Genomic DNA, 15,904 nt, shown 5'->3' with positions numbered 1-15,904 from the left:
TCATTTTACAAATGGGGCAATGGAAGCAGGAAGATTAAGTAAGTCCACAGAGCCAGAAAGTTGCAGCAAAGGGGTTTGAACCCAGCTCCTGTCCCGCCAGAGCCTTGGAATAAGCGTCCATTAATCCTGCAGGCCGTTACAATCTGGAGGTGAAATAGGGAGGGCGCGGAGGCGGGTGGCGCCTCGGCTAAGGTCACTACCCTGACACCGCGTGCCCAGCTCCGTGCGGTGCTGGGCCGGGAACCGGGCACCGCGGGCGCTCCAGTGCGGGCCCGCGGGACCCCGCCTTTTGCCCGCGGCGGCCCGCGAGGGGACGGCGCGCGCTCCTCTCGCGGGCGGCCACTCGCGCGCGCAGCGGTGGTGTTGCCTGCGAGTTTCCCAAGTTCACACAGGCCCTGGGTTGGCATGGCAACCAGGCAACCTGTTCCAGAGCCGCCTGCCTTCTCCGCACATGCCGCTACCACAGCCAGGGCCGGGGCCCGAGCCTATCCCATGATGCACAGCGCCAGCCCAGTCCCCAGTGGGCCGCCATGTTGTCGGAGTGAAAGGTAAGGGGGAGCGAGAGCGCCGGAGAGAGAAGATCGGGGGGCTGAAATCCATCTTCATCCTACCGCTCCGCCCGTAAGTATCCGCACCCCGCCAGCCCCAAACGCTGCTTCGGACCCCCAGCGAGCAGATTATCCCTTTGTATTGGTGTTTCAGAGCGGCTGGGGGGGTGAGAAGGGCTTTGGAAAAGCCGCCGGGGCCCTGGCTGAGGCTTCTCACTCGCTCTTCCTCGTACATGTTTTGGAGTCAGCAGCAAGGCCCCTATTGTTATCAAAGGAGGGAGGGGGTGGGGAGCGGGGTCGAAGCGAGGAAAATGCCGGGGGTTTAGGCCCGGGCCCAGGGCATAGACGTGTCTCTACATTTCTGCTCGTCCCCGTTGGAACCCCTGAAGATTGATGTTGCCATTTGGGTTGCTTTTTTGATGGGTTTGCGAAGCCCCGAGTCTTCTGTGTGGCCATGAAGTGTAATTCTGTGCCACTGTGGATTTCTTCGACTTCTTGAGCTTCCGTGGCAGCGCCGAAGCAGGAGGAACAATAAATCGCTTTAGAAGCAGCCGTGGCCCTCGTCTGCAGGCGAGACCCACGATGGGGGAACTTTGCGAGCCTTAAATGTGGAGAAGTAGGCGATCAGGAAGTTTCAGATCGCTTTTTAGGCTCCTGGGTACTTGTGGCCTTTTGTTTCTGTGAGAGCTTGTTTTTGGTGGGTTCTTCCTCTTTGAGCCTCCCTGTGTTGGTGCGTGTCTGTCTTAACTCTAAGAAGCGTTCATGTCTTCGTAGTAGGTAAACAGATACACAATACTAGATAGTTTTAGTCCTCATGGACGTCCTTGGTAAACCTAGATCGTTTGTTAATACTTGTCGGTACCACTCCCACGTCAAGTGAGGAATACGCTCCCGTACTCCCCCCCCCACCCCCGCCACTATATTCCCCCCTCCCCCACATTATCTGGAAAGGTTTTATCCTCTCCGTAACTTGAAAGGTTGTTACTCTTCATTGTCCAATTAAGAGAACACTGTTCTTAGTTGTATCAATTCGTTCACTTCCTACTCTGCCTGAGATTAAGAATGGGATTTTATGAGGCTTTTTTGGGATTCTCTTTTAAAGTCAGTTATTGCTGAAACCGTAGGCTTGTGGTTTTAGCTTGTTGTTTGTTTTATGAAAAAAAATCAAAACTCACCAAGACAGAGGTGGGTGGCTCCCGATGCAGTTTTAGTAAGCAAAATAAACATTTTGACCCGTTGCTAGTTTTAACTTTATAAAACACTCTTGGGTGCTGTTGATTCTTTATCTGGATTTTTGGGGAATACTGGATTCTGAACTGAGCATTTTGCCTTAGCCACAGTTGGATTCATTTTGTTCAAGGCCACGGCTTTTTGAAGTTGTGTTTGAAGTTTAGTTTGGGTTTGAGATGAACTGCTTTAAAATAAATTTATGACCACAGAATTTTTTTTTTTTTCCAGTGTGGTAAAAATAAACACCTTTTAAACCAGAAAGCATTTTAGTAAATAAAAGGTGAGCAGTGGAGATAGATTAGATCATGTTCCTTTGTTTGAAATAAAGCCAATTAGTGATACTAAAACAAAACAAAACAAAAACAACTTTGGTGTAAACAGTTTGAAAACTGTGGAAAACTAGAATCAGCACTTATTTTTAGTTGCTTAAAAATACTTATTTTTATAATGTACCATTTGTAAAAAGAAGTCACATTTCAAGTGCTAACATAACTTTTTAGTGGGTTTGAGAGTTCTTTAAAAGGCATCAGCAATTTAAATGTTTTCTATTATTTAAGTGACTGATTTCTTAATTTTTATGTTGTAGTTGCCAAGATATTACAAAACTACCCAAGACACTTGTTAATTGCTTAGATATTTGCTCACTTTCAAAATGTCCCTTCTGCCAGATTTTCTCTTGTTTGAGAAACTGCCTTGCCTCATTAGGTAAAGCAGGAAGTCTCAGGGGATACAGATAGCTTTACAAAAGCCAATTGTTTTGTTTGAACATTTTTATAGGAACCCTCCCCCCCATGCCTTGATAGAATGAAGTTGTGGTCGGGTGTGTTTCAGTGGTGAATACCTTTTTCATTCGGAAGTTCTTTGTTAAATAAGTATTAAGGCAAATCTTTTATTTCAGAAAAGGTTGCATTTTCTATTTTAGGAATCCTCTTAGGGACTGGAGCTCCATTGCTTTAACTGGTGGTAACTGAATTCCTGGGGCCTCAGCATGGTGACTTTGAATTTACCAAAAACTTTTATATCTATTATCTTGATTAAAAAAAAAAAAACTTGTGAGTCACAGAGAAAGAATTTTTTTCATTTTCTAGATGAGGAAACAGGTTCAGGGAGGTTGTAGTTTAGTGGTAAAACTTGAGTTTTAGGCCTCCTGGTTAGCTCTACAACAAAGACGGTTTGATACTCCCTTGTGGAAGAAAATGGGACTGGCTACTATTGGTAATAAGAGGGCAGTGAGTTCTTTTGAAAATCAAACAGGAAGGCATTAGACTGGTTAGGACTTTGCTAGTACCAATGGTAAACACAGCTATGACTTTCCGGTTTTGGTATTTAAGCATGAACATGATTCTGTTCATGAAAGCAGAAACCGAAGTGTAGAAAGCTGGACTACTCCAGTAAAGTTCTGATGGATTGGAATTGTTAACTGAAACTAGGCATTTCCAAATTAGGCTTTGAACAAATTACAAATCTTCTTACTCCTGTTTTCAGAACATGAATTAGTTGTGAGAAGCGAATGCTTCTTTATCAGGATGTTTATTCTTTTTTTAAAAATTTTATTTATTTGTATTTTGGTCATGTTGGGTCTTTGTTGCTGCGTATGGACTTTCTCTAGTTGCGGCGAGCGGGTGCTACTCTTTGTTGCAGTGCACGGGCTTCTCATTGCAGTGGCTTCTCTTGTTGCCAAGCACCGGGTCTAGGCGCACGGGCTTCAGTAGTTGTGGCTCGCGGGCTCTAGAGCACAGGCTCAGTAGTTGCGGCGCACGGGCTTTGTTGCTCCGCGGCATGTGGGATCTTCCCGGACCAGGGCTCGAACCCCTATCCCCTGCACTGGCAGGCGGATTCTTAACCACTGCACCACCAGGGAAGCCCGGATCCTTTCGTTTTTGACACTCTTGAGTCATTGCTAATTATATATGGGGTTTGGTTGGTTTATTTATGTATGTATGTATTTATTTATTTATGGCTACGTTGGGTCTTCGTTGCTGCGTGCGGGCTTTCTCTAGTTGCGGCGAGTTGGGGCTACTCTTCGTTGCAGTGCGTGGGCTTCTCATTGAGGTGGCTTCTCTTGTTGCCACACACGGGCTCTAGGCACGTGGGCTTCAGTAGTTGTGGCTTTCGGGCTCTAGAGCTCAGTAGTTGTGGCGCACGGGCTTAGTTGTTCCGCGGCATGTGGGATCTTCCCTGCCCAGGGCTTGAACTCGTGTCCCCTGCATTGGCAGGTGGATTCTTAACCACTGCGCCACCGGGGAAGCCCGAAGTTTCGGTTTAGAAAATTATGTGTATGTTGCAAAACATTTAGCTGCTTGGTAGAAACTGGTTTTAGATGATATATTGCAAAAGCCAGGGGACTCACGTTTTTATCTTGGTGCATATATCAAGTTATGTTTTAAAAAAGGTAAATTTTAAACATTTGTAACCTGTTTGTCCTTAGGTGTTGGTGGAATGAGCGTTGCATGTGTCTTGAAGAGAAAAGCAGTGCTTTGGCAGGACTCTTTCAGCCCCCACCTGAAACATCACCCTCAAGAACCAGCTAATCCCAACATGCCTGTTGTTTTGACATCTGGAACAGGGTCGCAAGCGCAGCCACAACCAGCTGCAAATCAGGCTCTTGCAGCTGGGACACACTCCAGCCCTGTCCCAGGATCCATAGGAGTTGCAGGCCGTTCCCAGGACGACGCTATGGTGGACTACTTCTTTCAGAGGCAGCATGGTGAGCAGCTTGGGGGAGGAGGAAGTGGTGGAGGCGGCTATAATAATAGCAAACATCGATGGCCTACTGGGGATAACATTCATGCAGAACATCAGGTAAAAAAAGTTCACTATTTCAGCTTTGAAACTCTGTATAATCACTGTCCACTTAGGATATCTGCTTTCAGTGAATGTCTTTAAAAGCCTTAATTGCTAAAGATTTCATTTGGTCTAAACTAAACAGTCACTTGTTTTAAAGCAGGGGTCCCCAACCCCTGGTCCGCGGACTGGTACCGGGCTGTGGTCTGTTAGGAGCTGGGCTGCACAGCAGGAGGTGAGCTTCATCTGCCACTCCCTGCTGCCCGCCGCCCACATTACCACCTGAACCATACCCCACCCCCCCGCCCCGCCCCTGTCCGTGGAAAAATTGCCTTTCATGAAACTGGTCCCTGGTGCCAAAAGGGTTGGGGATCACTGTTTTAAAGGATGATTGTTGTAATGTTGTCACTGAGTCATTTTATCGTTCTGGCGCTAAAGAGCAAAGGACCAATTCATTTAAAAAAAGACTTAAGCTTGTTCTAATGTGCACCTTGCATTTCTGAGTATACTTTTTTGCTCTTAACATATAATCTTTTAAGGTCTGTTTGAGCTGTTTATAGCCCGAATACATATTTTAGAGCTTTTCCCGTTGGGTGTTGGTGACTTTTGTTTTTAAGATGTTATGGTTGAAAGTAGTAGGAAGTTGATAAAAAATCAGCTGCTCAAGTGAAATTTGAAATGGAACTGATATATCTAATGTTTTGTATAGAGAGGAGTGGTTGTGGCTTTTAAGTTTTAATCATCTTTGTTCTCTTGTTCTAAGCACTTGTTTCATTTGGTTAATTTTAACATGCTTGCTTTTACTAATCCAAGACCAAAGCTGGAATCACAGCATATTTTACTGAGAAGAGAGTTTAGCTGTGTTTGCTGACTTCCTGATGGTGATGAAAGGGTTAGAATGTTTTCATCCGGCTATTCTTTGGAATTGGGTATAGGTTGAATTTGCAAAGGTTTATTTTATGTTGCGGGTATCTGAGTACTGACCAGCAAAAAGAACTGACGTCTTTCATGAGGCCTCTAGTGCTTCTGTTCTTCAGAAACAAGTCAGTCACACGCACGCTTGCAAATCTGTGCTCTCAGTTGTGCTTCCCCTTGACCCTTCCAGGACAGGCAGCCAGTGTTCCACAGTTCTTTACCATAGTAGAAATGGGGAGGTGGAATTTGTCAACAGAAATTTATTGAGCATATTGATCATAGGTCTTTGGTTTATTGGAACAATCATCAGTGCTACTTCGTAAGCATCTACTATGTGTAGGTGAGCAGTACTAAGAAATATGAGGTATAGGGGGCTTCTTTGACACTTAGGGCACTTTTTATCTTATGTGTCTATTACTTAAGGTACTATATTTGTTTCCTATTTGCTTGGAGTCTTGGAGGTGGGGATCAAATTTTATTCATTTCAGTATCCCAGTTCCTAGAATTTGGCATATGATAGAGCGTCAGAAGAAAGTTATTGAATGCATAAGCCCCTAATCCTGTGGCCTTAAAATAAAGCTGGGGAAAAAGGACATTGTCATAAAGATAAGGGCCTTGGATACCAGGCTAAGGTTTAATTCAGTAAGCAGCAGGAGTTTTTATTGTGTAAGTATGGAGTGGCTTTTATCTAGTGGTGTTTTGGGAAGGTTGAGTTGGCAATAAGAAATTGGAGGGCTTCCCTGGTGGTGCAGTGGTTAAGAATCTGCCTGCCAATGCAGGGGACACAGGTTCGAGCCCTGGTCTGGGAAGATCCCACATGCCGCGGAGCAACTAAGTCCGTGCGCCACAACTACTGAGCCTGTGCTCTGGAGCCCACGAGCCACAATTACTGAGCCCGCGTGCTGCAACTACTGAAATCCGCATGCCTAGAGCCGGTGCTCCGCAAAAAGAGAAGCCACCGTGATGAGAAGCCCGCGCTCCGCAACTAGACAAAACCCGCACGCAGCAACGAAGACCTAACACAGCCAAAAATAAATAAATTAAAAAATAAATAAATTAAAAAAAAAAAAAAGAAATTGGAGTTGGTGAGGGCTGAGACTAATTCAATAACTACTGTAACAGCCCTGGTGTGAGCAGTGGAAAAGATGGGATGGGACCCAGAAATGCACAGAATTGGTGATTGAATTAGAAAGTTTTGGTCCCTGGGAAAATAAAGTAATAGAGGAAAAGGAATATAGAAGGGAATCTGGTTTGTGGACAAGGTAATTAAATTTGGTAGAATAGCTGTTGAATTTGAGATGTAGGCAGCTGTGTGTGTAGAGTGAGACCAAGGTGGGAGGTGTTTGGTTTGGATGGTATCTGTCTAGGGGGCAAAGGTGGAAGGCCTGTAACTTTTGCGTTATTTGGCTAAACATTGTTTAAAAATCATGAACGTTGGTTTTTAAAATCTGTATTATGATTTATAATAGATCTGTAAAATTATAGATATTAATTTTATAATTTATAGATAAATTTGTAAATTTATAGATATTATAGATCTGTAAAATCTTGTGTTGGCTTTTCTAATGATAGGCTGATGGGTAAAAGCTGAAAGGAGAATTGAGGTGCTTGGCTTGTTCTTCGCTAGGTGGGCAAGTCAGACTCTGGGTCAGTCCTTAGCAGAGCTCTAAGATCTAAAATCTGGTTGTGCTGTGCTGTGAAGGCTTACTCTGGGCTCTAGTGCTGAGCCACATCATACGGAATCACATCTGACTTTTTGACCAGTTTTATCCGGGTCAGTTAGCAAACCACAGTTCATGTTAAATGGCAAAACCTGTTCATACCAAGGGGTCCTAAACCAGTGACCCAACTTGGAATTGGCACTCATCATACACAGTTCTGTTGGTCTGGATACGTGGTATAATGAATAGCCTTAGGGAACTGCATTAGGGTAGTTGCTATGTTGCAGTGTGGGCCACCCACAAATTACCTCTCCTACAGTCATCAGAGTGTACTGTAACTTACTGGTTTTGGTGTTGAGCTTAACCTCCTGGACTGAACTATGCTAGGGCAGAGAATGTTGTGTTTTTCATGCCCCTTTCCCAGGAGGTGTATGAAGTTTTTGTGTTGATTGAATGAGGGAAGACCACGAAGTTCTTCATATTTGCACTCAGGTAAAGCAGTGAATCTCAGCTCAAGCAGTGAATCTCAGCTCAGCTGTCCTGCTGAGAAACACATGGCAATAGGTAGTGGCCACTTGCTCAAGCAGCAGTAGAGAGTGTAGAGAGTGTAATATAATTGAAGAGTGGGAGGCATATCTCTCTGTGGAGAATCACTGTGCCGGGGGTGGGGGGGTCTCAGTTGCAGCATGCGGGATCTGCGTTGTGGCATGTTTAGTTGCAGCATGCGGGATCTTTAGTTGGCATGCATGTGGGATCTAGTTCCCTGACCAGGGATAGAACCTGGGCCCCCTGCATTGGGAGCCCAGGGTCTTACGCACTGGGCCACCAGGGAAGTCCTCTGTATTTGTCTTTTCTACCTTAAGAATATAAACATATTAAGAATCACTTGTTTTAATACATAAAATTATTGTGTTTGGTACAGTTAGAAACTTTGAAGTCCTCATTTTTGGGCCAGATTGAGGTCTTTGGAGGGGAGTGAGGGAAAGAAGTACCATGAATTTTTCTTTTCTTTTTTGGCCTGTAAAATTTACTCATAGTAAATAAGACAATGGATGTGGATCAAGATATTATGTATAAAACACTAGAGGGAATTCCCTGGCGGTACAGTGGTTAGGACTTGGCGCTTTCACTGCTAGGGCCCAGGTTCAGTCCCTGGTCGGGGAACTAAGATCCCACAAGCTGTGTGGCTCCGCCAAAAAAGAAAAAACACACACGTAGGAAAACACGTCTCCCTAAGTAAATAATACTATTTAAAAATGCTGCTTACAAAACTTACATATTTATTTTAACAGTAATTTTTATAACTTCAGATCTTTCTAAAGGTTTCATCATGTGAAAGCCAGGGTCAGGTCTTTGACTTGTGATTATTTTATTCTCTCATTGTGAAATCTGTTTTCTCTGTAAACTGTTGTGAGATAAAGTGTGTGATGAAATAGGGAAAAAATTTTAAGGTTGATCAGTTGAACTGTGGCCTCTGTATTAGATTTTAAGGGGCAGAGATAGGTTAAAAACTCTGGGAGAAAGGAAATTTAGAGGACAACTCCAGAGTTTTCTTGCTTTTGTTAGTAGTCTTTTGGCGCTAGGTGTTATCAGTATCCACCATAGATTGACAGCTGGTGGGAGATATTCTAGATAGCCAGGCAGAATTCAGTGGATAGATTCTTTCTGACTCTATTATTTGTACCCCCCCCCCTTTTTTTTCCACTTGGTAACGTTGTCTTCTAGTCGTATCCTGACATGTCTATCTTTCTTAATCTCCGGTAGCTGTGAGTTAATCCTTACACTTTATAATTAATAAATACTATGTTAAACTGGGAGGGAACCCAAGTATTCCCATACTGAGAATCTCCTCATTCCCTGGAGATCTTTTTCTGTTGTTCCTGCTCTTTGACTCTGTTAGACCATGCGTCTCTTTTCTTTCTGGGTAGATTGCTTAGATTCCTCAGCATTTGGGCCAGTGGCATTTAGTTAACATGTGTTAAAGCTGAGTAATCAATGCTTTCATGTTTTTCAATGTTTTCTGTTTCACTTGTACTCTTGGAGCCTTTTTCATTATATTTGGAGTTCACAGAGACTTAAAACATTACATACTTGCTCAAAAGGATCATCAGCAGGTTTTCTTTGAGTATAACTTTAAGAACGATTTTTCCGGTGTTAAGGATTAGATTCCAGTGTAAAAAAAAAGTATTCATTCTCTAATGCTGTGTGGTACTAGATGTATGTGCCTCCGAGATGGCACCTTGCAGCAGTTTATGATATATCTTTACTTTGTTTTGTTTCAAAAGGTTTTTGTTGTGGAATTAAGAAAAAAATTTATAGGATAGGTGGTAATGAGATGCAGTAATGGGAAAATAGGGGTATGTTAGGAAGATGAAAAGGGTAAATGTAGAATTTAGAAATACATACCAGAGTGGTGGGTTATAGAATCTGCTCTGGGTGTGGCCAAAGAAAAGAGGGAAACGGGATGAATCATGAGATTCTTAGTAAGAGAAAAACACAGTAGTTCTCAGGAAGAGGTGTGTTTCAGATTTCAGTTTGGATGTGGTTGAAAGTGCTTTGTAAATCATAAAGTGATATGATATTGTTTTTCATCACACCTCTCTGTACTTGCATACGAGACACACATCTTTTGTGCATGTGTCCATTTTCTCTCGGGCAACAGCATTTGCTTAATATTTTCTACAGGCTGAGCCTGAGTACGGAATTACGCTTCTGGGTATTGTGGAAAAACTTAAAAAAAAAATGTTCTAGCCCTTGCTTAGAATCTGTTCACTCTTGGGAAATGACTTAACACTCATAGAGGAACACAGGACTGACAGTTAACACAGTGCCAAGAGTACTAAGTGCTGAGGATAGGGTAAGAGTTTTTGTTGTTGTTGAGGGATTTCTTCCCTAATTTTTACATTCACTTTCTGTATCTTCTAGATGTAATAAGGAGCTGTAAATGGGAGTGTGGCTTTAGCTCAGTAGAATGCTCTGGCATTTTGCTCCCTGCTACGAATATTGTGAGAAGTGGTGGTCAGTGATTGGCAATAGGTTGGGTGAATTTAATATTTGGAAACTTAATTGAAGAACTCGGGCTGAAGGGTGTACATGGCATTGGTGGTAAAACCTGCAGTTAAAGAGGAGTGTTCATCATGTTTTTTTCATGTAATATTTTTTGAGTATTGTTTTTAAATTGCGTGTTAATAGTTTCAGAAGATTTAGCATACATGGATTTGTCTATTTATTGCCTTTAGTAAATGCTCTTTTATGGTTAAAATACCTTTCTTAGTGTTTTTATGAATCTCATTAGGAAAACTTTTAGGTTTGTGGAAATTGGGGGCCCTAAAGATTTTTTTTTAAAAAACATTTCCTGTTTAATTCTTTATTTTTATTTTATTTTATTCTTATTAATTAATTTTTGGCTGCGTTTGGTCTTCGTTGCTGCGTGCAGGCTTTCTCTAGTTGTGGTGAACAGGGGCTACTCTTTGCTGCAGTGCGTGGGCTTTCCATTGCAGTGGCTTTTCTTGTTACAGAGCATGGGCTCTGGGCGCGTGGGCTTCAGTAGTTGTGGCAAGTGGGCTCAAGAGCGCAGGCTCAGTAGTTGTGGCGCATGGGCTTAGGTGCTCCATGGCATGTGGGATCTTCCAGGACCAGGGCTCGAACCCGTGTCCCCTGCATTGGCAGACGGATTCTTAACCACTGTGCCGCCAGGGAAGTCCCTAAAGATTTTTTATAGCTGCTCTATTGATATATAATTCATCCACTTAAAGTGTACAATTCATTGGTTTTTAGTATATTCGCAGAGTTGTGCAGCCATCACCACAATCAATTTTAGAACATTTTCATTATTCCTCACAATCTGTACCAGTAGCAGTCACTCTCCAGCCTTAGGTAACCACCAGTCTCCTTTCTGTGTCTATGCATTTGTCTCTTCTGGGCATTTCATATAAATGGAATCATACAGTATGTGGTCCTTTGTGACTGGCTTTTTTCGTTTAACAGTGTTTTAAAGGTTCATCTGTCTTGTAGCATGGATCGGTACCTCATTCCTTTTTATTTCTGAATAACAGTCCGTTTTATAGACATATAGCACTTTTTTTAAAAAAAAAATTTATTTATTTATTTATTTATTTATTTTTGGCTGCGTCGGGTCTTCTTTGCTGTGTGTGGGCTTTCTCTAGCTGTGGTGCGCGGGCTTCTCATTGTGGTAGCTTCTCTTGTTGCGGAGCACGGGCTCTAGGCATGTGGGCTTCAGTAGTTGTGGCTCGCGGGCTCTAGAGCGTAGGCTCAGTAGTTGTGGCGCACGGGCTTAGTTGCTCCGCCGCGTGTGGGATCTTCCCTGACCAGGGCATGAACCTGTGTCCCCTGCATTGGCAGGTGGATTCCCAACCACTGCACCACCAGGGAAGCCCCTATAGCACATTTTATTTATCCATTTATCAGTTGATGGACCTTTGGGTGGTTTCTACGTTTTGGCTATTGTGAACAGTACTATTGTGAACATTCATGTACAAGTTTTTGTCTTGACGTATACTTTAATTTCTTTTGGGTACCTAAAGATTTTTAAAGGTACATAAGTCTAATATACAGACAGAAAAATAATGGAGATTTCTTCACTGATGCCGGTGCTTTTTAGAAATAGAGTTTGGAGGTTGCTTTATCTACAGCTTTACACCATGGATTGGAATTTTTCCAAGTGACAAGTTTTACTGGGGCTAACGGCTTTCTTCTTTATCTATGAAGAATGTGTTTTCAGGTTAACAGCATAAATAAACTTGTTTACAACCCCGGGAAGAGGAATGCTTACATTATAAAGAACAGGTGTTTTCAGGGAGCTCTGCTCCTTAGATGTCATGAATATACAGTTAATTGATCTGCTAATGACAAATAATTTTTCTCTATTTAGGAAAGTTTCCCCAAGGACTTTAACAAGGGAATGGTTCATTAACTTAATCCTAGTTATCATATGTGTTTAAAAGCACCGTATCTGCTGTTAAGTAAAAAGTAATCTTTAATTTGCTAAGAATTTATTGATTCAGGTTGTTCTTTTTTCCCCCAATTGGCCAAATTAGGGAGCTACTGCTTATTTAGGTCAGAAGCCTAGTAAAATACAAAACAATGAAATTAATATATTGTTCTTTCTCCAGAGAAACTTACAGTTTCATGAAGGGAGGAAGGAATTATAAAGAAAGTTGTTTCAAAATGAGGATTTCAGTGAGTGTCTGTATTGAAATGACTGCTAAGATGGGGCTGTCGTGTTTTTGGGTGGCAGAAACAAATCAGGTGAGAATAATTTTATAGATACAGTTCCTTTACTTATTAACTTACTATCTAGAAAATAGACTGTAAGCTCTGTGTATCCATTAAGAGTGATGTATGTGGAAAAAGGACTGTGAGGAAATATGGCAAAATATTACTTTTATTTATGTGGGTGGGGAGATTATAGGTAATTTGGTTTCTTCTTGTACATTTTGAATTTTTACAAATATCAAACCCTGAATTTTTTTTTTTTTGACTGCGCTGTGTGGCTTGCGGGATCTTAGTTAACTAGGTAACTAGGGACCGAACTCAGGCCCACCGCAGTGAAAGTGCCTGGTGCTAACTACTGAACTGCCAGCGAACTTAAACCCAGAAATTTTTATATGTTAAAAAAAGAAAAAAGACAAATTTTATACCTTCTATTAAGAGTTTGGTTTACCATATTGAATGAAAGCGAATTGGTGAATTGATACATTTCCAGTGGAATTTTGGTGTTGGAAAAGATCTTAGGGGCTTCCCTGGTGCGCACTGGTTAAGAATCCGCCTGCCAATAAAGGGGACATGGGTTTGAGCCCTGGTCTGCGAAGATCCCACATGCTGCGGAGCAACTAAGCCTGTGCGCCACAGCTACTGAGCCTGTGCTCTAGAGCCCGCGAGCCACAACTACTGAGCCCGCGTGCCGCAACTACTGAAGCCCGCGTGCCTAGAGCCTGTGCTCCACAGCAAGAGAAGCCACCGCTATGAGAAGCCCGTGCACTGCAACAGAGTAGCCCCCACTCGCCACAACTAGAGAAAGCCCGCGCGCAGCAACGAAGACCCAACACAGGCATAAATGAATGAATGAGTGAAAGAAAAAGATCTTAGAAATCATTTATCTCGTTTTCCAGTGCAGTGGTTTCCTTTACATTAATTATCTCTGTTTTAATTAAAAGAATGTTAGTGAGTGTGTTGAACTGAGGTTGTTAGGATGGGTTGAGTGTATCTAATGAGATCTAGAGGTACTTTTATTTTAGTATTGAGTACGTTTCTGCATCTATAAGTTTTATGGACATGTACTCAGTAAGCTGTGTGCCAGACTGATCAAATCTTTATATATATGATTTGAACCGCCAGTAACTCTATGTTGTTTTTATTATTTCCAGTTTATGGATGGGGAAATGCAGGGTCAGAAAAATGAGATGCCGTGTTTTAAGGTGATTAGCTCATGCTCTTTCCACAAGACCAATCTGTTTGGAGACGGTACTGTTCTTCATCATGGAGTAGTCAGCTTATCCGTAACACACACACACTGGCCTCTCTTACACATTTTCACACATTTTAAACCGTACTTGTTGCTCATATATTTATAATTTAGGGACACTAGTAAAAGTTTAGTTTGCACGTCTAATTATAGGAGCCCAGTAGTTGATGCATAATAGATGCTCAGTAAATGGCATGTTCAAGCAGATGACCTTCAAAACTGAACTCATTAGTTTCATTCCCTATATCCTATTTCTGTGTGTGGCATCTCCATTTCAGGCAACCCAGGAATCTTAGATTCCTGCCTCCTGCCTCAAACAGTTCCAAGGTTATATCCATATTGCCTTATTTGATAGGCTCATATTTCTTGCTTGGACATTTACAGTAGTCTTCTGACTGTTTTTTTGCACCCTCCGTCTTTTCTTCCTTCTGGCTATTTTCTGTGTTGCTGCCAAATTGTTATTTCTGAAGACACGAGTCTGCTTATGTCTCATTCTTGCCTAAATTTTGTTTTTGGCTTTTTGGTTGCTTTTAGGATAATTAACTTTCAATCTCCTCAGCATAGCGTAGTGTACACACTTTGTCTTCTGAGATAGCTTACCTCTCCAGTCTTTACTGGCACTCCACTTCAGCTTTACTGAAGTATCCTAATTTTCTGAACACACATGCTATTTTTATAGTTTGTGCAGTTCCTCAACGTAGTTGTGCTATTTTCATTTATGTAGTTTTCTCTGCTTGGAATCTCCTTCCTTCCTCATCCACTTAGCCACTTTCCTCATCTTCAACTAAAGTATCTTTATCTCTGATAAACCTTCCCCTTTACTTACCTCTTTTCTTATAGGTTGGGTGTCCTCTTTTGGTGCTACCATCATTTGGTACACATCTTATTGAAGCATTCAGCTCCCAGTATTGGAATTGAATATTTACTTTTTCCTTCACCATTGGGTGCTAGTAATCTGTTTCAAAACAGATTCTTGGGCTTAAGTCCAGACCTAGTGAATCAAAATATCCAGTGATGAGGTGGAGTTTATGTATTTTTTAAAAACAACTCCTGGGTTATCCTCATGTCCACCTAGGTTAAGAACCGCTGTGATGGTTCTTCTTATAGAATCTTTCAGCCTTATATCTCTAGCCCCTGGCAAATAGTATGTACGTATAAATGATGAATGAATACATTATGTCATCAGGGCTTATTGAAGAGACTTACTGAGTAGAGTATTTTATTTTGAAGAGTCATTTTGAATTGTTAAGGTGTAACATGTAACAGAATGTAGGGTCTTGGGCCTGAAGATAAGGAGCCAGTAAGCATTTATTGGAGAGTTGTATTAAGGAACTTTTAAAGTAATTTCTATCAACTCTGCTTTTATGCTTTTTTTTGGCGGGGGGTGGGTATAGGGAGAGGAGAGTTCTTGAAACCATGTCAGAGCTAGGCAAACAGAAGCAGCTGTAGGAACAAGGTTTACTTTTCTTAATTTGTAAAACACTGAAACTTTGTTCATAGTCACATCTGGTATTGGGAAACTGCCATATTGTTTCAACCTAATACATTTTCAAAGTTCATTCCTTTTCTCAGAAGGGAATATTATCTACTAGGATAGTTCAAGAAGGATAGTATCCTAATGAAGATAGAATGAAGGTTGTAATTTACTCCTATATTGTCAACGGTTAACTGCTCTTAAGAATAGTGACTCATTTTTCCTGTTTGAAGCTTTTTAACAGTTGCTGTCTGGGTTTAAGGTTTCCGTTGGGACATAGTATAAAATACAGTGTGAATATTAAATTGCAAAATTTTTGTTCTATATTTTGGTTATGGATTTTGTTCTAAAGTAAAACAGCTTTATTGAGATATCATTCACACACCATACAGTTCACCCATTTAAAATGTACTGATTAGTGGTTTTCAGTATATTCAGTGTTGTGCAGTCATCACCACAATCAAAGGGAACGTTCTTCATCACCCCCAAAAGAAAACCTGTACCCATTAGTAGTCACTTTCCACTTCCGTCATTACCCCCCCCATCCCTAGGCAATCAATCTACTTTTTTTAAAAAGAAAACTTTATTTATTTTTTGGCTGTGCTGGGTCTTCGTTGTGGTGCGCGGGTTCTTCTTTGTGTGGCACGTGGGCTTAGTTGCCCCGCGGCATGTGGGATCTTAGTTCCCTGCCTGAGTCCTCCCCTGCATTGGAAGGCGGATTGTTAACCACTGGACCACCAGGGAAGTCCCCAATAATCTACTAATTGTTTAAAATGTAAATTTTTTGATAGTACATGATTGTTCTAGA

General features: G+C 41.9%; 1 protein-coding gene across 20 annotated transcripts in view; it reads left to right on the top strand.

Moving 5' to 3' along the window:
- Nucleotides 1–503: 503 nt before the first annotated feature.
- PUM1 (pumilio RNA binding family member 1) overlaps nt 504–15,904 on the top strand; it is a 128,155-nt gene continuing 112,754 nt past the window's right edge. For 18 of the 20 annotated variants that reach the window (XM_036868441.1, XM_036868433.1, XM_036868423.1 and 15 more), the window contains exons 1-2: nt 504–621; nt 4,207–4,580. In XM_036868441.1, coding sequence (XP_036724336.1) covers nt 4,218–4,580 — 363 coding nt within the window. In that variant the 5' untranslated portion in view covers nt 504–621; nt 4,207–4,217. Of the gene's footprint in view, nt 622–4,206; nt 4,581–15,904 lie in introns of those variants that run through there. The other 2 variants (XM_036868397.1, XM_036868404.1) reach the window with 2 other exon arrangements.

The sequence above is a fragment of the Balaenoptera musculus genome, chromosome 1 (genome assembly GCF_009873245.2).
Source record: "Balaenoptera musculus isolate JJ_BM4_2016_0621 chromosome 1, mBalMus1.pri.v3, whole genome shotgun sequence".
Lineage (NCBI taxonomy): Eukaryota > Metazoa > Chordata > Mammalia > Artiodactyla > Balaenopteridae > Balaenoptera > Balaenoptera musculus.
Note: the sequence above shows the minus strand (reverse complement) of the source record. Positions and strands in the feature narration are given on the sequence as shown.